At 35.6% G+C, this 21,815-nt stretch overlaps 1 protein-coding gene across 2 annotated transcripts; it reads right to left on the bottom strand.

Annotated features, from left to right (window-relative positions):
* Positions 1-733: 733 nt before the first annotated feature.
* LOC140775369 (phospholipase D zeta 1) lies at positions 734-20,548 on the bottom strand. 2 transcript variants are annotated; one of them, XM_073118620.1, is made up of 20 exons: positions 20,154-20,548; positions 17,689-17,790; positions 17,116-17,237; positions 15,893-16,034; positions 15,440-15,604; positions 14,522-14,695; positions 13,003-13,245; positions 12,786-12,902; positions 9,438-9,577; positions 9,181-9,330; positions 8,894-9,050; positions 8,279-8,812; positions 6,685-6,795; positions 4,104-4,250; positions 3,835-4,032; positions 3,468-3,569; positions 2,655-2,786; positions 1,809-1,874; positions 1,324-1,385; positions 734-1,239 (listed from the first exon to the last, which is right to left on the bottom strand). In XM_073118620.1, the coding sequence occupies exons 1-20, from the start codon at positions 20,373-20,375 to the stop codon at positions 993-995; spliced, it is 3,333 nt and encodes a 1,110-aa protein (XP_072974721.1). In that variant the 5' UTR covers positions 20,376-20,548; the 3' UTR covers positions 734-992. The 2 variants fall into 2 exon arrangements, with proteins under 2 accessions (XP_072974721.1, XP_072974720.1); XM_073118619.1 differs by having other exon boundaries at positions 734-1,385.
* Between the last annotated feature and the right edge of the window lie 1,267 nt (positions 20,549-21,815).

Genomic DNA, 21,815 nt, shown 5'->3' with positions numbered 1-21,815 from the left:
AGTCAATGGAAGTGGGTTAATCAAACTTCCTAAGTGGGGAATCCTAGGAAAAGTGCTCGGAGAAGAAGTTAGAAGGTATCAATATTGTATTTCTTGGTGGCCATTATCTTGAAAGAGACATTGTTATTAAATAATTGATAGCAGTGAAAGAGAGTGTTCAATTAAATATGCAAACAAATTAACACAAACTTTTTTTTATACTAGTTGGCATAATAACCATATACACCTTTTTCTTTTCCAGAAAAAGAGAGAGAGAGAGAGAGAGAGAGAGAGAGAGATATTCAGAAGCAATTTAACACATTAAACCAGAGCTTTGTAAACATAGTAAAAAGAAGGGAAAATTGAAGAATTTTAAAATCTTCAAAATAGATACATTCTACCAAAGAAAAGACCAACATGGGTCTATAAGTATCAGGAGGACGGCACACCTGCAACTTGTCAAGAGTTGTGATATCACCTCAATGCTCTCTAGAGTTTTACAACCTGTTGTTTTGCTGAATGAACCTAAGAAAACCATAAACAAATGCATCTTTCATATCCCACTGCGCACAAGTCTTAAGGAAAATTACAGTGCATTCAATCAACAATAAAGAGAAAAGCTAACCAATGAGATAATGCACAGAAGGAGCTCATGTTGAATGAGTATACCCAGATCCAAATCCCAACAACACCGTTTTAACTGGAACACAATTAAGTTTCCACTTTTCTAAAAAAATAAAGAGAAGAGCTAGAGTGAGGGCACAAAGCTTTTATATAATTTAAATGTACACAATATACAAGGGTATATTTTATATATTGCTAAAAACAATTCATGAATTGGATCAATGCCCAAGTCTTCTTAAGAGAAGGGCCTGTATAGCAACGCTTGTTGCAGGGACCAAATCTTTTTCTTTCTTTCTGTATTATTTTCAGTCTCGGATACCTGTGTAAGCCGCATGGCGTGCTGTATTTACAACTCTACATGGGAGTGTTTTTGATGACTCATTTAAAACCTAATGGAAAACTGAAGTTGCATAATACTCGCTTTCCATGATAGCTGGTCTCAAGTCCTCGTTACACATAAAATCCAAGGGAAAAGAAACAATGTGGCCTCTAACTGATTGTAACCTCTCCATAGGGTCAGTGCCTTTGATATCTCCATTCTGATAAGACTCCAACTTCTCAGGAGCAATCCCTAAGTCAATGGTTGTGTGCCCCATTTTCTCCTTCCAGTTAGCAACGCTTTGTCGAAATGCAGCTCTGCATAATGACATTTTTAAAACACTTGAGGCAAAGAAATCAAAAGTAAAGAGTGAAAATGTCTTTGTTAAGACGCAATGATACCTTGTGTGAATAAGATCATTTGGAATGCAGGAAAAGACATCCTGATAGATCATGGTATTTGTCTGCCAACAAATTAAAGCGATCAATCTAATTAGAGATGAGAAAAAGGAACCAAGGAGATAATGACAATAATATCACGCTGTACCCAAGATCTTGCTCCCAAATGTCAATTAAAACACAGCATTTTGAAGAAGGTTTCATCAAACATCGAAAGGTCTTGTATTAAAGCTAATGAAATGGTTCCTTGTACCAGGGAAATGTTTGGAGATAATTGTAATAGAGTTGTATGTCTATGCATTTTGTAAACTACAATTATCTTGGGCAAAATGAGCAAACATTACAGAAACATGTACTGAGAGTCTGAGAGGCACCCTGTTAATGCTAGATGATGAAGTAAAGGTGAAAGAAAGGGATTACAAGTACAGAATGAAGTGTTCCCCCAACAGATACAGGAAGGAGAGGGTCTGTGTTTTAATTTATCTCACCTTAGCAGTGGCCATCCAGATATCCTTGTAAGTTGTATTGTCAACAGGATCAATGATCTGGCTAATCTGAAAAGATTCATAAACAAAGATAAGAGAAATTGCTTTACTGAACTTAGTAGCACTCAGAGAATTTAGTATCCTAGTTTTTCGTTACTGATCTATCAGGTCAAGTCTCATCTTGCATTAAATGAATAATATTTCTAGAGCAAAATAAGCAGTAACTTCTTTCTAAGAACAATATGCAGATTTAATGCTTCTGGATGTAATCATGTAACACCATCATCCATAAGGAACTTCACAAAGCACTATTCAAACTAAAAAGAAAGATCAACAAAAAAAGTTAAAAACACACAAACAACACAAGAAAAGTTGCATAGGTGAAAATCAGAACACTACAATTAAAAGCAGGATAAATTTGTAACAGCACCACTCTTGAGGAACTTACAAAAACATACATATTGTTATTCGAAACTGGATAGAAAGATAAGACGACATATTCAGGAAAGAAATTACATTAAAAATCTCAATACCAATATATGCATCTATAACCAAAAAAAAACAATGAAAACTTGATCCAGAAATGACTTATAAGGCACAAAGTTCACAACTATAATCTCTCCTTTAACATGATTACAGCACAAAAAGGAACTTACGATGCGAAATTTGAATGCTCTCAAATACAGGACCAGTATCAAAGAGGATAAATGTAAGGTATATAAAGACATGGTGTAGATAAATAATACAATAAAGTATGCTTCTAAGGATCTGAGAGCCTTGAATTGGAAACAGATGCACGTCTCCTGAGAAAACGTTAGTATATGTCAAAAATAATCAACAGATACAAACCTCCCCTTGTCGAAGACCAAGGTGTTCGGACCACAAAGATAGGCGGAGACTAAGGGAAAACCTTCCAGCTTTCCATGGTCTTCCATTCATACGTGAAGAAACAAACTCTTTATCTTCGATAAGTACACCAATCTGACCAAGAAAGAGCAACCATCATGACAAGGTATAGCATAGGAGCATCAAATTAATGATTAGAATCCTCAATAACAAAGTATACAAGTTAAAGTTAATCTAGACTGATAACATAGATAGGTAGGTAAGAAGCAAGTCTTGAGCAATCATGCCCAAGTCCCAACATATGTTAATCTATCTTATTTCCATTTATGATACTGAAATAATCTCTCTCTCTCGGAAGTTATGACGTCTCGAATGTGACTTGTACATCATAGGAAAAGAAGCCAACAAAGTTTCTGACACTTGTGATGCTGACCTAGGTGCAACTTCTTGAAAGACATTACCTTTAATGCAAAAAGACCACAATGCATATTTTTAATTTACACTTCTATCCTCAAATTCCTCTTATTTAAAAAAATTTTAGGGATTGCAAACATCCCAAACCAGAGAGAATAGTGAAAAAGTCCAATTGAATCAGAATATGATAGTTTATCGAGAAAAGAGAAATAACACAAAGTGGATTACCCTTATAAAGATACAAAGACAAGTCATCAAAGAGCAAATTATGGGTATGCACAATGCATCATGCAATGGCAATCTATCTATAAAAAATATGTCCAAAGTAACTTTTAAATATGTCAAGTCTTAAATTCTAACAGGACACAGAAAAGAGAAGGCAAGTTATGTAATGAACCAAACCTCGGAGTCTCTTGATCCTAGCAAGCTCCTGTCATTTATATTAGCTGAACCAATCAATGCCATACAATCATCAATTATCATCAACTTGCTGTGTACATATACCTGGAGACATGGAAATCAGAAACCAAAAAGGCTGATGAGATAATGGTGAAAAGGGGAAGAAAAATCCTCAAAACAAAATATCTTTAACTCGATAACTAGGGATACAATGTTGGCCGAGAAAATTAAAGAGTTCAAGTTTCAACAGGATTATTGGACCAGGAAACATGTCTTCTTTTTGAAGAATTAACCAATATATTCGTTCCTTCCCAAAGTCAATCAGGTGAAACAAGAACAGATAAAACTTAAATGAGGAAGGTGTTTTTACCTGATTGGTAACCAACGGGCCTGCATCACAAAGTCTACCATATGTTCTGAGACCATAGAAGGAAATATATTCATGTGCTTTAGGACCCATTATATCATAAAGATTCTGCAATATTGAATTTGGCCCTTTACAAATGGTTCGGTATTGCCAGTGCATTATTGCTCTCACTGATGCAGCACCACCATCATCTATGCCCCCCTGTAACAGAGGGTACAAGGTAAACAACAACATAAAATTGAGGTGATTCACAATAGTAAAATAATACCAACCTGAAACCCAGGTAAAAGGGGTATGACTATAATGACCCTAAAATACTTCTTTTCTTTTTCTGCTCGCACGATACGCTTGTACAATGCCTCTAAAACACGGTTTTTTATTGTATCATCTCCTGAAAGACCTGATATAAAAAATTGATTCTGAAAAAAAAAGAAGCACCAAAGAGGAAAGCAGCCAAGTCAGCAAATATACAATGCTAAATAAAGATATCATGCATTAGCAGAAACATTTTTCAATTTCCACGGAAGCAATTTACAATCATTACACTGCAGAACACTAGAAAATGTATAGAGCGCGACGCCATCTTAGTATGGCAACTCTGCCTTAGTTCTAAATGAATATCCAATCAAAGAAATATTAAAAGTTTTAGTTCTGGTTTCCATCCCAAGATATATGAGACATAACGGTGTTTCACGGGTTTTGGTTTCAGTGCCTTTTAATGTGTAAAATATTAGAGTTATGACAAAATATTGAAAGAAAATCAAAACAGTACAGTGGAATAACAGACAGGATAATTTCATATTCATCAAGGTGTAAAAATAATCAAATATGAAATATCATTCAAGAGTCAAAACTGTTCAAAAGTGATCCTATTCTTCGAGTCCGAAGGGAGAAACATCCAAGGAGACAGTGTAACACGAGGATTAGATTTTTATGGGTGTCTTGAAAAAGGGGAACAAGTCGGATAAGGGATGGAATTAGTTTGGACTTCAACTAGTTACCAAATTGATCAATTGCATCAATTTAACCAGAGAGAATGAATCCTTTTGACCAGCTTTGGCGATTTCAGACTGCAATCAGGTCTTCCCCTTTATCAGGCTTGAGTTCACGCTAAAATTCAGTAATCTTAATTCAATAATTCATAAACTAATTAGCAATTAATTCCTATAGCTGCTTACTATAGCAGATTAAGAGTAATTGAGCATTTAAGCTCGGGATAATTAAAATTTAAAAACAGTAAAACATTAAAACTGTAAGAGAGTAGGAGTGAGAGAGAGTGAAAGAGAGTGGGAGTGTGAGAGAGAGAGAGGGTACCTAGAGCTGATTAAATAGCCCAGCCAGCCCATGCTCTGGCCGGGCTTGAGCCTGAATTACCAATGGCGGCACGACCAACCCTTTGCTTGCCCAGCTCTTACCCAAAAACCCACCCATCGGCTCGACCAAGAAGCCCAGTCGAAGATCTATAGCCAATCAAAGACCCAAAAACCCACCCATCGTGCTACAATCTATAGCCAATCAAAGATCTCTAGGACCATTGTGCAAATTTGGGATTTTTTGTTGTGGAAAGTTTGAATCATTTTGGATTTTCCTACAATGGGTCTCTCGAGCTCAAGGTTAGGTTGTGCAAAAGTTGCCCTAAATTCCTTCCCGAGGGGGAGGGTTTGATCGGGTCAATCTGTCATAGTGGGAGGTGAACGTGCTGAAGGACCACAACGACACAATCCTAACCTTCCGATTCAAAAAGAGCGGCAACTATGGCCCATACCATATTCGGCCTGGCCTCTATTCCTAAACCCCTACCATCGGCAAGCTCATTAAGCTCGGCCTAGCTAGCCCACTCTCACAGGCTGACTGGCGATAACCAACCCGACCTACCCGATGATCACCTCTAGGGTTACCATCCATTGTGAGAGAGACTGAGAGAGAGTGGGAGAGAACAAGAGAAAAAGCGAGAGAGAGAGAGAGAGAAGGGGGGAACAACAAGCGAAAGGTTTTTTTATATATAGATTAGTTATTAAAACCCGACCTACATCAAGAAATGGCAGGCCAAAGCGTCGGCCCGCCTAACGCTTTTTAGTGCCTAGGCGGCTTGGCCACCATTTGCCAACACCAATTGGCTTAGTGAGACGGCCAGGGCACTGCCCCGCCATGGCAGCCGCCTTTTTCGCCATTCAAAACACTGGAATTAAGTCTGACAAATTAGAATGACAGGCATGTGAGATTCCAACAATAGGAACAGTAAACACAAACAGCCACCACCAAAAGGAAAAGTTTCCATATGCCAAAAGGCATATAAAGGCTCCTGATCCAAGCATACAAAGAAAGCTAATGTAAAGTTGCATACTCCTAAGAGAATGTACATGATAACTCAATAAGCACTAGATAATGTACACTTAAGATAAATGATAAAGCAAAAAATTAAATCCTAAAGATCATCAAGTTTGTATGGCAAGAATCAACACACAGTAATTAGGGTCAAGCATGTATTTTACAAGCATAGAATTACTTTAGTTTCAGGAAACCAAAATCAAATGGTACTTTTAAGAAAGATGGTTGCCCTTGCAATTTTTAAGAATGATCTTGTGGAACTGTCTGATTAACTAGAAAAAAGTATTAATCATGAAAGACTTTCTGATTCTTCTTATTAGAATGTCATCATTTCATCTGCAGAACTTTTGTGATAAAGTAATTTTAACACAATCAGAAAGTTACTGCACAAGAACTCCCAAAACATTTATAGACAGCTGATAATTTTAATCTGTATTACTGATTTTATCTACTGAAGATTATAGTTTGCCAATGCCTATGAATGAAACATGCAAAATCATTAAGACCTCTGTTAGAAATGCACACCTCAATGTATATGAAGTGCTCTGATTTTTCAATAAGAGCACAATAGGCATTGTGAATGCTTTCTTCGTTCTGGCTTGTCCCAGCTGACCATGGGCCAACACTCCTAATAATCTACATTAGAAATGTGATTACATCCAATTAATATCAAAATAAATTCAGAAGAAACGTAAATATGATGGAACTTTTCTAAGATATTATGTAATAAATCAGAAGATCAATGTAGTGATCTAGGTAAATATTCCACAGCAAGAATGAGTAGAATTTAGTGTAATTGAAAGAAGGTAATTTCATTTTCTTCAGGTACATATGCATTTTGCTCGTTGATAAATAACAATATTGCCAAATACAATGTCATTAGCTAAAAAGTGCAATAAAAAGGCAAAAAGTTCACTTTAATAGCTAGGTGATACCAAACTGGATGAATTATAAGGCAACTCAAAGTAAAACAGCATTTATATTTCCTGATCTTCCAGAAATCTAAAATCTAGCACAAATGATGGGTAATTTAATTTTAAGTGATGAGATGATTACAATATCCTAAACATGAGATTGTAGGATGTTCATCTTACTTGGAGCCTCCAATTAAAATGAGGATGTACATCTTACCTGACTGTAAGAAGTGTGCAGGCTTGAAAAATAAGATGCTTAGAAATGCATACCAAGAACTGTGCTTGAGTCAGTGTAGCCTACAAGACATGATGAATCAATGGAGGATCTATCTTTATTCACTTTTAGTAGGATTTTCCTTTTCCTTCTCTAGTTCTTTTTCCCTGGAATCATTTTGTAACTAACATCTTTCCCTGTTAATCCGGACGCTCCAACCCTCACAGGATGAGGATTATAAGCATAACTAATATCTCATAGTTTTTCCAGTTAGGGCAAAGACATGAATCAAGGAGGCAAAGTGTTACAAGTCAGAAGCAGCAGCATCATACTTTTTCTATGCCGTACTTTTTTTTCTGTAAAATGTTTCACTGTTAAAGGCCACGAGTGAGAAGGTACCATGAGATATAGGATAGATTGGCTGGGTATCAACTTGAGGTCAACCCTTGGAAACAAATTCTAGTTTCGGCCTACAACGATTCCTGTATGGTTAGAACAATTGGAGGATTGAAACAGCCTAAATGGACGGAAGTATAAGTTAATATAACATACGAAATAACTACAACATTTCCCTATATTAGAAAAGAAGACGGATGAAGGGAGAATAAATGTTAAAGTAATGTAACAATATAGCTGAGGACATATAATAGTTAGAGCCTGATGAATTACTGACTCAAGATGTTACAAACAGAAAAAACTAGATAAACAAACTAACACAAAAATGTTGCATCTAGGTGGGAAACAATCGAGAGTCACCTCAAGTAAGAATGGAACCTGATGTTCCTAAGGTAAAGGTGAAATCCTATCTTCCTTTTCAGTAGTCTAATGCAGTGTTGAAGATATAAGCAAATCCAAGTAAATATAGCATAATTCATGGATCATGTAGTATGAAAACAATGCAGATAAGATGTGCATTAGAATATCAGAAAATTATACCATATATATATATATATATCACTTTAATCTGCTATTACAAGATGAAAGATATTACCTGACAATAACAAGATGTCCTGGGACCAACTTGTCCACTTTCACCAGCAGAGATAACTTGATTGCCTCGCTCTTGTGTCTCCCACCATTCCTTATCTGCTTTCTCAAATGCTGGCTCTGCAGTCACATCAAAATGTTCTTCCTTTGGAGGCTGTGGAGAATCAAGATCATCTACAAATGATTTCATTTGCAAATCTTGAACTAAATGCCCAACATTTGTCTTTCCTGTCGACAGAGGCTGGCTCCTAGTTCTATTTGGCTGATTTAAAGGACGATGACTGATGTCTAATGCATTCGCCTCTCTGTTTCCACCAGATAATGCTGACTGATCATGCTCTTGAGGCAACAGCAATGGGATGTCTTGGGACGATGAGCTGGACGAAAAGGAACCCAGCTTTTTAACATATTTAGGATTAAGATCTTGCTGCTTATTCTGGGAATTCATTTCTTTTGTAGTGCGCACATAATGTGGAATAACCATGTGATGCTGAGGCATCAACAAGGGAATGGCTTGCTCATTTAGCGCTTTACTCCTCTGGAAAAGAATATTTAGTAAAAAATGATTGTATAGAAGAGGAAGCATCTAAATAAAAAGAAATAGGAAAAATGAATCAACCTTCGCAAAATTCCAGCGCTGGACAAAATGCCTTGCTGCATCATGGCAAGGTGGCCCCCAAAGAGCACATTGGACGTCATGCCAGGGCATTCGAGGATATTTTGAACGATCCAGTTCATCTTTCATTGTATCTTCCCAGGAATTTGGCTCAGATTCCCTTATATATATTTTAAAAAATCATATTTAGATTGATACAGAATTGCAATATTTAAGTTCCAAAATCTCTTGGACAGATCAACTGCATGCTTCCACTAACAATCTATTCTAGAAGATATACATCAAGTTACCTGGGATTATAATAATCCTTTCCGGGCCAAATCAGAGGAGGGAAGTCTCCAACTTTGTGTTCAGAATTGTCATAACGACCAAAGCACAAATCAAGCCCTCCAATATAACATACATGATTGTCAACAATCACTATTTTTTCATGATGCGACCTTGATACAATCAGAACATCATCATCATAATCAGCTCAAGGTCATAAAAGTCAAGTGGAAAAGACAGTACAGGTTGATGGGTTACTCAAATTAGATGAATACCATACCATAAATAAACGCCTGCTGAAAAATGATCAGGATATCGCAAAACTTTAACATTCTCATGAATGTTAAGTAGCCTCCGCTTACTATATACACTGTTGATTTTCAAAGCAAGAGCAACCTCTTTGTAAAGAAGGATGTAAATCTGCAAGCTGTCACATGTCAGTATTACTAATTAAAAGTAATAACTAGTCCCACTACCTCTGGCATTACAATCTAACAGAGAATGACTGTTCTACACAAATAAAGGATAGAATGAAAACTTCTGAAAGTGTTTAAAAAAATAACGATGCCAACACAGACTTACCTTATCAGTTCAAAAGTATATTATAGAAGTTAAAACCTGCATATTTTACAATTTGCAATAACTTCAGCCACCGCTATCACCTCCAACTATTTAAGATCATGTTGACCCATTAATTTTCCTCCATCCAACTATGACTCATGCTGTGGAATCCTCCATCAAATAACTAAAGTATTTTTTTCACAACATTTTCACTCAAAGCTTCACCTCAAGTTCAAGCCACTCTAAATCCCCCGCTCCCTCCCCTCCAAGTTCCCCAGCTCTCTCCGATGAGCATTCCTCTCTCTTCATTCATGTGGAGATATATAGATTCAAAGTTGAGCAATTGCTAAAATTGTTACAACAATATCTCGTAAAATTTCAACTAAATGGTGGTCCATTTATGAATCGGATGAGGTACCAAATTTGACACCAATAGGAAAAAAGATCTTAAACTAAATTGTGTCTTCATTACGGTGTGAAATAAATTGAATTACTTTCTCTTTATTTCATACTGAAAATTTGAAATAGATTGACAATGGAGAGGTTGAAAAAGTTGGTATTATGTCATTATAATATGATATCGATAAAGAGAAATCTAAGAAGAAAGCCAGAAAATGATCAGATGATTAATTTAAGTCAAAATTTTGATGAAGATCCTTTGACTTAATAAATCAAAGATGTGGAGAATAAATAATCGATGAAAAGATACATATGATGATGAGATCTTTCCTTTTAGACTTGATCAAAGAAATCAAAGATATTAAATCATATATCATGATAGAGGTATTAAAGACAAAATTGATAATATATATACTTATCAGCAATGTCGTCATGCAAATATTGCTCTCTATAACTATGGTTCATCAAGTATTGATTATTTTGAATGGTTGCATAATCCATATGCTAGTTATATTAATCATCAAGAATAACAAGAGTAATCATATGATATGACTAGTTTTGATACAATCACTCGTTGGGGAATTTGAAGGTTTTAAACGATATTTATGTAATCATGACAATGATAATGATGAGCTTAGCAATTTGTGAAATCCAAGCAGGAATTCATCGTGGTTTTGAATGAATATTTTTTAAAATTTTTAGACTTCATATGTGAGCTATTTATATTTTATTATTTTTGTCATTTTTCTATTATTTTAGGATTTTCTTACATTTTAAAACAACTTTCAGAATTTTATGTAATTTAAAAAAATAGGATGAAACCGAAATGGCCAATACATATTATTTTCTGAGCAACCAATCCTGATACTCGAAACCTCGGTTAAGCTAGCTAATAATTAAGTATGCATACCTACACAAACATATATATGCAGTTGTATATAAAATACCCAAAGACAAGCTAATCTGAGCCAAGCTCGAACACACTAAGGAGATCTCAAGCTAGACAGGTTTTTTAATCAAGATCGAACTTGAGCTTGAGTTCGGTCATTCGTCTATTGTGCGACTCAAATTGAGTGCCTTATACCCCCAATGTAGTGATTGAGAACATGCCACAAGAAACATATCCATTTTATCCAACAGTTAATTATTTATATGCAGAAATGTTGGACTCGATTCACAACAATTGCATTCAATATACATAGTTTTTGACCAAATTATTCTGAAAAGTTCAGATCCCCACTTTCTTAGCCCCACAACTTACTGTCGTTGCTTAATCCAGTCAACTAAAAGGACGTCTCAACTTCAATATGTTAAATTATCTATTGTGGAGGAAAACGTATAAGGACTTAACACTGATAACCGACTCAGTCATATTGCTACTGCAAATCCACTTTGTTCTTCCCAAATATCCTAGCACTAATCATAGCTCCAGTGTACATATTTCCAATCACACTAACAATTATTCAGGACAACTTTTAAGTAAAGCATCTCCTTGTACTTCTCTGTCATCCTTCTTAGTATGTAAATGATCATACTGTTAATCTACTTAGCTTGAAACTAAAATAGCTTTTAGGTAACTTGTTTTGCTTCTTAATCTATAGAACTCTTCTAAAGTCTCATGGTATATGACTCAAATTTTCTGTGCTTTGCATCCTCCCAGTCTTTGAACAGATCTCCCATATTAATCCATTATCTCTTAAGTACCTTTAATATCAACAAGAATACTATCAAATCCAGCATGGTCTGCAATAACCAGATCACCCATGTAAATCCCCTACCCACCTGCATGCTGCAAAGGTCACAGATATGAAAACAACCAACCTAATATTTGTGTTACGCTAACCTTGTTATGATAAAGCCAACCTTTTAAAGGTCACTGATTCATATCACATCAAAAATTGCCAGTTTGCCACCATTACTTGAGAGTGAAATGAAAGAAATGGAAGATTCGAATGGAAACATAGTTAGTGAGAGTGTGTGAGACAAGAGGGTGCATCTTCAACCTTTATGAATAGTGGAAGGTATGGAACTAGAGGCATGATTATAGGTTTTCCTGCCTTGCAGCATTAGTTCCAAGACTTGCTCTAAGAACTAAGAAGATTCATGTATAGAAAATTACAAGAGATATGATTGAAGAGGATGCGTGAAAACTTAGTATTTAGGTACTGGGAAAAGAAACGAAGTAGATAGATTCCCTTCTTATGACATTTTAGTTACAAAAACTTGCTTTTTGAAAAGTCATGCATGTTGAATTTTATACAACATTGCTATCATGTCCACCAACTCAAACTAATAAACTAAAACCAATGACTAAGGAGTTGAAAACACAAAGCACATATTTTTAACCCAAGTCAAGAGAAATTGATTGTGCAGTTTCATAATCAGATTATTGTTGCATGACTATGCAGGTTTTCATGCAAACTAGCAATTTCTTAAGTTATCTGAGGATGATAGCTTATCAGGATTGTGATGTCATCTAAGAAATTATAAAGGACTCCATGTATCCAGGCAAATATTGATGGAAGCAGAATAAGCCATGGAGGAATAACCATTCATTTAGCAGATTGTTGCTTTGGCATGGCATTAAGAACTTGGATATTTAAATCGATAGTAACAACTAAACAAAATAATAAATAAAATTATAACCGAAACAATCTGCAAAAAGTACCTGTACACCTTGTTTAGCTTTTGCTTCCAGCAGAACATCAAGTCTGGAGGACTCGTGAAGATGGAATGGACGTCTAAGATACACTTCTGGGCACAGCCACCAATCAGTGATGAATATCTGCATTTAACTTGTAAGCATTAATTCCTGTAATTCAATTTTAAGCTCTAATTCTACTTTCTAAATTCCAATCACTGTAATCCAAGAGGATAAAACAGACCTCTGATTTGGCTCCCTCAATAGAAGAAGCAATTGCTTCAAATGCAGCTCTTCCATCTATAAACCACTGAACCAGAGTTCCATCTTCAATCAAACCCCTAGGCGGTGCAAAAGAACCAAATCGGTGAGGATTACACCAACCCTCTGGAGGCCGTAACCAAGCATCATTTATTGCAGCAACCCAATCCTTAACCTTAGTGTCACTTCTAGACCTTAAAAATATTTTTCGGCCCCCACAAGATACCTTTTATGAATATCAATCAGATTAAACCAGAATTAGTATCATTCTCATAATCAGAAAAATCAATGTTACAGTTCTTCTCTACAAACCAAGTGCCAGAGAGTTACATATCATAATGAAGTACATTCTCTTGATGTAATAGTGTAGCCCTTGTAAAATGGATTAGTTAGATCAAAACACATAAATAAAGAAGCCTGGTCACAAGAAACATCTTCTTATTTCTAACAGCTAGAAGCAAATTTTTTAATTAGATAAAAGTAAACAACTTAGCTTGCAAATTAAGCCATGTTTTTAGGTAAAATTAAACTGGATTTCTGATATCACAAGAAGATGTTTGGTTCAGATAATAGTAATCGGAGATCTCAAGATGGAATGGCACGAAATCGTCACTAAAATCTTTTTTGCAGAAAGAAGAGATAAGAGAAGAAAATTAGTCAGAGTTGAAGAAAATTAGATTGAAAAAAATAACCAAATCAGAACTTATTTCAGCAGCTCCTTTCTAATATAACATAAGATTTATCAGCTAGAATAATTGCTCACCAACAAACAATCAAGCAACACGAAATAATGGTTTATGAGCGACAAATGGCTCTTAACTTGCCAATAATGGCATAGGAATCCACAGCTTAAAATCAATGCTAGTTAAGAAAATAATCCTCCATCACGTGAAACTCAACCCTGATAAGAAAAAGTAATTAAGCCACCCAAGGGTTGTGACACGTGACTACGTGAGACCTCCCAAATCCAAATATGCTCAATTAATTTTGATTTTTGTTTTTACCTTCTTTCAGTTTGCCTATGCAAAACTTCAGCAATCTAATAACATCACTTTAACATATATTCTTTTGAGGTTCCATTTCCCTTTTCTTACTTATGCATTCTCATATTCTTATAGAAAAAAAAACACTTAATTTTACCATAGAATTTAGGCCTCAGCATTTCTCTTTCATAAGCCTATATCTGACAACATTACTTATGTTAGTTAAGCTCCTCTTCATAACATGAGAATCTCTGAATGTTGATTTATCTTCATATATGGTGAGAAAAAAAAATACATATCTGTGTACCTGATCCACTCAATTTGAAACATTAACTTCTAAAAATATGTACAACCATGACTGTTATTTTGACAGCACAACTGATGGATGGTTGTTCAATTATTAGTATAGATTCTACTAGTATATATTCGATGTACATTGCTTTCCAACGTCAATTCAGAAACCAAAGATACCAATATCAAACGACATACTGAATTAGAAAAGAATCTCTTAAAAAGTACCTGGAATCCAAAGCGCAAAGGATTGCGTTCCTTTGTCTCTTTTGCTAGAAGAAAATGACCTTCCTCATTTCCATAAGAAGGTGGTAATACATCAAAAATAATAATATCCAAAAGCTTGCTATCAAAAGGATCCTCTAGAAAAGCCAAGAATCCTGGCTTCAATACAGCCCAGACCTAATAAAGGAGTGTTTAATTAGGCATCATCCTGTGGAAGCAGACATTTAAACAGAGAAAGGGAACACACTAAAAAACCAATTGAGTTTAAGGAGTAAGTATTATGATAACTGAGCACAAGATAAACATATCAGAATCCAACTTAAAAAGAAGTGGCCTTTTCTATGTGTAGCTCAGAGCAAAAGAACAGACAAAGGCCTGGAACATTTGCTTCTCATTTCTGTGACAACTGATCAGACATGAATACTCATACCAAGAATTTACTACAATAACAGATTCTAACACTTAGGCATTAGGGCATCCTAACAGGGATCCAAAAATCAGGAATGTTCCAAAATAAATGAAAAAATATTAAAATTAAAGAAAATATTAGTGTGTACAAGCAACAAGAGAAATTACAGCATTTCTACTAAGATCTGATAATATTAGCAATTAGTATAAAATTCAAAAGCAACCTATGTACTAAAACATGAATACTCAAAGATCTAGAGCATACAAACTTTTAGATTTGAAGGCTTTCTCAATAATTCTAACTTAGATTTAATTGTAGCAGCCTATCATGAAAGCAATCTCAAAAAAATCCGAGAACACAGAAGTCCAAGTTAGTAGTAAGCTTCTTAATTTATAACTCTATAGACTGAGTTCCATCGCAGCATTAAAAAAACTCACCAAAGAAAAAAAAAAAAGATGTCATTAAAACATATAAACACTTGCAGTTCTATCCATAGATATTGCAAGACATACCTTTTGCCAGCTGCTGTTACAACAACTAAACCAACCACATGAACATCTTCTGTCATCAGCTTTTTGAATTTTTGGCAAATGTCTCACCGAAACAAAGTCTTCTTTTAGCTTGGGTCCATATTCAGGCAAAAATGATAGCCTTGAGACCTCCAAGAACTTGCAAACCTGCAATTTGGTGGACCTCATTTGTGTGCAGAACAGGCAAAACATTCTTATAGTTGTAAAATTTTTATAAAAAAAATACAATAAAGATGTAAAATTACCAAGTCAGTTACTAGACAAGAGAAAATGATTGATTAGTGCTTAAAATATACAAAATATACAAAATGAGAAGGTCCTGACAAGAGGGGATGCATTCCTTCCACCTTGAAAAGGCATACATCTCTTTCATCATTCAATACGATAGTGTGATTCTATATTGACACAAATCAAGTCTAACAAGAATATCTGTACCTCCCGAGAGTTTACGATATCCAAGTTCCCCAAAAAGTGATTTAAATACCCATGCATAGCTATCTTTGCCCTGTCAGAGATGGACTGTTGCCTTCCAAGTGCTGGTCGGATGACAGGCAATGCAGCACTTGATGGAACATTTCTGCGAAGACAATGAAAATATTTAATAAGTTTAGGATACCAACAAGAGAGCTAGCTAATGAACTTCCTAAGTGTATAACCACATCTTATGTATATGTGTTAGTAAATACTTTCTTAACTCAGTCCATGTCAAAACAATGAGATGCAGGTTAAAAGACTACCGGAATTAGGCAACAATTCTTTCTTATCATCTAAAGAGACATCCAAAGACGAACAACGAACTAGGCAGCTTTCATAAGAAATATTAGGTAATTCATGATGATAATGATGATAGAAGTTACCTTTGGATAGGTAGTAAATCCAGGAATGATAATGGGTATTGGTAAACCTAAACTCAAGAGTTGAGAAGATTGCCCAGATATAATGACAAATCTGAAAGATATATCTAAGAACAAGAACAAAATTACCATCGACTATGAAACATTAACAGGTTGTGTCCGACCTGAAAGATGCTTAGCTCTTCCCAGTTGAATTATCTAAAGACTAACCAAGCATGGTGGAAGACCATCTCAACTAGATCTGGAACAACCTGAGACTGTAGGAACTAACTTTCTCCAAACTTGGGACCTCAGTAGACAATGATGTTGAGGCCTCTCTTTATTGCTTTGAATTCCTTCAGCAAATACAAACCTTTATCTCCTTTTCTTCCAAGATGGTCCTTGCCTCTTCATCACCTAAAACCTCTTCAACAAATTTCTTATTCTTGCTCATGCTTGGGAATCAAGAACAAAAGGATGAGAAAGCTGTGCAGGAGACTTCTATAAGTGAAAAAAGCAAAGGGAGGAGGCGAAATTTAAGTGGATCAAGAACTTGTGACCCAGTCTCTTCCAAGGCTTGGAGAAAGATGGTGGGGAAAACAGAGACACTGAAACTTAAGAATCCTTATAGGCTCCAATGCTGGAAGCAAAAGGAGAAAAGGAGTAGCTTATCAGAGAGCCCCGTGGCCATTGAATATTCTGAGTAGTAAGAAACTAGGGGAATGCTTTTTCATTATTTAACTACATGTATATCACATCATCTGGTTCATGCATGCTTACTTGTTACAGTTGAATGCAACAACATTTAATCTAAACAGTAGTTACCTGTTCCTAACAGTATAGCTCTCATCATGCTGCAAGGAAACAGGTTCATCATCTGCATCATCATCATCGTGTACAACGGCAGTATGCTCCCCGAGCCCAAGGTTTTGAAGCCATTCTTTAACCTTTAGTTCATGATACAGAAAAAGGGTGCTATTACATTCTTCTAAGGCTCATGTACAAAATCAAATTGCATTTCAATGGTTCTGATGACGGAAAAAAGGAGATCTTTCGTTGATATGGTCAGAATGAAAATCCGCAACTTGGGAAAATGAGAAGAGACTTTCAGAGAAGGATTGAAAAGATAAATGATTTTTTGTCAATTCTGTCATATGATTTTTACAAGTAAACCATTGTTTTCTAAAAGTGGGTTTAATGCGAAAACTCATCAAAATATTTGAAACCCATATTCCACAAAATCTTGAACAATGCATCATGACTGAAATGGCAGAAATGAGAAAAAGGACAATCTTGAAAAGATGCACAAGTAAAGCAAAAATGATTTAGATACTTTTTTGGATTAAAAAGTGATTAAGATCCACTACAGATAGATTATCAAGAGACATGCAAATGAACCTGCTCTTGTTTCTCTTGGAATTCCTCAATAAATGCACGTTTTTTCAGTGCAAAATGTAGATAGAGAACTTGTGATGCCTTCTTCACTAAGCGCCACCTAGACTGATGAAAGAATTAACAAATCATTAGAGATAGAAAGTGCCCTGCCTAAACATAAGCATCATAGCATGGTTGTACATATATGCATGTGTCTATTCGTAAACCGGTCAGATAATCATCAAGAGAAAGACAAAAGCATTTCATTATCCATCCAAAAACAATAAGTTAACTGGAATGAAGTTGCGAGTCCAGACACCAAGCAGCTAGCTTAAAAGACAGATCATAGTATAATACAATATCTCCATCAGTGAATCGTTAAGAATAAATTTCCTCAGGTCAAAAGCTAAACCTCCCAAATTAGTAGGCTTATTTTATCAGTACAAATGCAGAGGCAACACTGGCATGGATAAGCAAGTCAACAGAGAATATGTCCCTCGTAGAAGAGGGGGCAACAATAGCAACAGATTAACAGAATTAATTTTGAATAAATTGATATTAATGAGAAGAAGATAAGTACATCAAATCAGCATATAACTTCTTACTTAAACGATGTCTACAACCAAGGAAGTAAAGTACTATGCTTTTACATGACATTTTGGCCATGCCAGTAGAAAATAGCACAAGCTGCCTAAGCCAGAACAAAATTCTTTTAAATAACATCATAATGAGTTCATTTTCTTTATCCACCTTCTGTTCAAGTTTAGCATCTTTCATGTTTCCCTTTCTAGAGAAGAATTTTCTCGAAACAAGGTAAAACCAAGTAGAATAGCTGTGATAAAACGGAAATATATGACTGCATGACCTACCATTATATAAAGCTTCTATAAAAAATGTCTTGGCTATTCCAGAAGTCAAAAGCATAAATGCATCAACTAATCTCATTAAGCTTTCTGAAATTCTTACAAGTTGTTGATGAGAGACATCTTTTCAACATTTCCATGACAATTTGAAAGTGCATCTATAACTTTTCTATGTACCACTTTCTCAAAACTGACGATCACTTTAGACACATTCAAAAAGAAAGAATTAGACTATACTAAGTTTCTTTATCAAGAGGAGGAATACTTAATATTTATTCAACTAAGGACCCTATTGGGCTGAAGGACTGGCAGAATCTAAAGCACTAGGAGCACAACAATGACAATACAACAGGAACTTCCTAAAGGTCTATATGCTTTCAAGGACGGGTTGTATTGACAATGTTCAAACTGGTTTGTTGCATATTGATAGCATTCTAAATTTATGTTCCAGCGTTCTAACAGCATTACCTCCGTTTGAACAAGATGGAGGCATTTGAACAACGTTTGGACGATCAATAACCCGAGAGCCTGAAAGAAGCCAGTGTTTGAAATCCGTTAGAACGGGTTTTCAACGAAGCACGAGCATTCAAACGCCGTCAACCCGTTTGAAGAGTCCACTGATTTCTTTTTTCCTCCAAGTCATGCTTACAAATACTTTTTGTTGGGTTTTAGGGCATACAAAGGGGAGAAAAGATAGGGTTTTGCAAGTGGAGAAGGCTTTAGGAGATAGATCTTCTCTATTGTATTGGGAGATATTAGAGCATGCAAATACTTGTATTTACATCTCTACTAGTGAATTAAAGTTTTGCAATTCCCGTGGATGTAAGCATATCGCTAAATCACATAAATTTCGTGTCTCTTGTTCTCTCTTCTTTGTGGTTTGTATATATTTGAAATTTATGTTTGTGATTAGCTTGGGTAATTAAAAGTTTTCTACATTTAGCATCTTGACTGTGAATTTCTTATTTGGTATTGATATTAGCTTTGCTAATATTTAGTTTACCCTAATCTATTGCTATTCCTATTAGATTGTGTTGTAGGTGACTGAGGATCGCTTCCACAGCCCTTCACCTCTTTTGGATGCTTGCAAGTCAGTTTCCTTGGCTAAACTAAAAAGCAATCTTTCATCTTGCAAGCATCTTTGGCGAAACTACATTTGTGTAGGCATCCAAGTTATGACAAAGCTGAATAGAGAATGCACAGTTTGCAACAAAGAAGAATGAACAAGTTGTGTCCCCTTCACTATATCATAAATCCTGGGTTTCATTAACATGAATTATGCAACCATAATATTAAGTCATGTCAGCAGTAAACATACATGAATTAGCATTAAACAACCAAATGTTTCCAAATCAAGAAACATTTGGTTAAACAACCAAATCCGTTAGAATCTCACTTTAGTCACATTAGTTCCAGATATAAAGAACATAAAAGTGGCAACTCCGTACAGAAATACGCAAGGAAGAAGGCATCAACTTTGTCTCAGAGCACATCGAATTCAGCCTCAATTCAGAATATGTACATCACATAACCACCAGAAGATGTCGACTTTTCAACAAATACAGAACATCCAGAACAGGAAAACCCCAAATAACATTAAAACGTCAAGAAAAGATTCAAACGAACCTGCTTGTACCGGACCTCGATGGTGTAGGTGAGAAGCATCGGCGTGATATCGCTAACATCGGGCCGCGAAACCGATACGATGTTAGCCTTGGGCAATTCATCAAAAATCCGCACCGGCTCCGGCCCCTGCATCCGGAACGAGTGCGACGAAGGGATCGACGGCTCGGATCGCATCTTAACGTATCGGTGGCCGCTTTCGGAGGTGGGTTCGTCGGATGACATGGAAGGACGGATTAATACCCAGCGTTGATGGTTTTCTCGCCTGTAGGAATCCTATTGAAAACAAAAATGTTCTTGGTGGTAACGTTGCCGATCTCTTTTTTCCTAATTTTATAATTTCCTCTGTGCAATGAGAGGAGGCGTTTCTCGCTCGCTCGCTCTCTCTCTCTCTCTCTCTCTCTCTCTCTCTCTCTCTCTCTCTCTCTCTTGTAGTTGTGTATATAGCCGGTGAAAAGAGACCGTTCTAGGGGGCAAATACGTAATTAGATAATTGTAGTGGATTTGGATTTCACAACTGAGCTTTAATTAAGTGAACAAATAAACCAATCGTGACTAAGACCCGACATCACTTATTACATATTAGAGAGTTACACCATTAATAGAAAAGTTAATTTTACAAAATTACCCTATACTTATATACATATTTAAGTTGTAGGAGAAGGGATGTGATAGAGATTATGAGAACGAAAATTTAGAAGAGATTGAGACTGAGAAGAGAAATTAGAAGCAATCTCACTGTTGGATTGGGAAGGAATAATGTAAGGATGAGAAGGAAGAGAGAAGGAAAAAAAAATTAGGAGAAAGAGTATAAATATTTTATTATAAATTTAGAGAGAAATATAAACATAATTTGGGCATAAATGAAAATTTTAGTCATGTGGCATTCGCATGTCAATTTTGGACGTATAAGGGTTATTAGTTAGGGATTCTCAGGCACATTTTCTTGTTAAGAACATATAAATAATATTAGGTGATAGTTCAAAATATATAGTTATAATTAATTTGGTCGAATATTATTTCTTCTGAAAAGTTATTATTTGCATGTAAACCTACTTATTCTTCTTCCAAGTTACTACTGCACTCAAATTTGCAAAAAAGCCCCACTAAGTTGGTCAGAGTCAATAAAAGGCCTCACGAACTTTCTTGAGGTCCAAGTCTTTGACACCCAAAGATGCCAGCCATCCGAGCTTCTCGAATCTTCACAGAAAGCGGACTCAGGCCAATTTTGACTAATTCCGTTAATTAGCTTGGGTTAATAGTTATGTGACGATAATAAGACGAATTAATTGAGGAATAAATAATTATATTATCCAAAATGTTTATGGGACTTGGAGTGAGTAGCATGTGAATTACTCATGTACAAGGAGCTTCATTGATCTTTTCAGCTGCCATTGGAAGGATCGGCTAAATAGATTTCATAATCGATCCAATTGTCCGTTTTGCTATGTTTCTAGAGGACTGGCCGATTGCATTAACTGGACTGTTTTAAATAGGGTTTAGGAGTATTTACTATCTAGGGTAGATGAATTTTATTTTGTTTTTTCAATATCAAGTTGACCATTATGAGCAGATTTAATAACATCCAGCTCATAATCTATTTTAGATTTTGCTACTGGCGAAATTTGTTATAATGAATGGGTGGATCTACCTGTAGATTTTGCA

Source organism: Typha angustifolia, chromosome 14, assembly GCF_048772165.1.
Source record: "Typha angustifolia cultivar Huaian chromosome 14, ASM4877216v1, whole genome shotgun sequence".
Taxonomy (NCBI): Eukaryota; Viridiplantae; Streptophyta; class Magnoliopsida; order Poales; family Typhaceae; genus Typha; species Typha angustifolia.
Note: the sequence above shows the minus strand (reverse complement) of the source record. Positions and strands in the feature narration are given on the sequence as shown.

Bases quoted from the DNA above. Each gene is read 5' to 3' on its own strand.
- LOC140775369 (XM_073118619.1), bottom strand. From the start codon at position 20,375: ATGTCATCCGACGAACCCACCTCCGAAAGCGGCCACCGATACGTTAAG. The intron at 17,238-17,688 runs GTTCATTTGCAT...CATGAACTAAAG, and splicing joins TCCAAGAGAAACAAGAGCAG to GTTAAAGAATGGCTTCAAAA. The intron at 9,578-12,785 runs GTACTTTTTGCA...GACAGCTTGCAG, and splicing joins AAGCTAAACAAGGTGTACAG to ATTTACATCCTTCTTTACAA.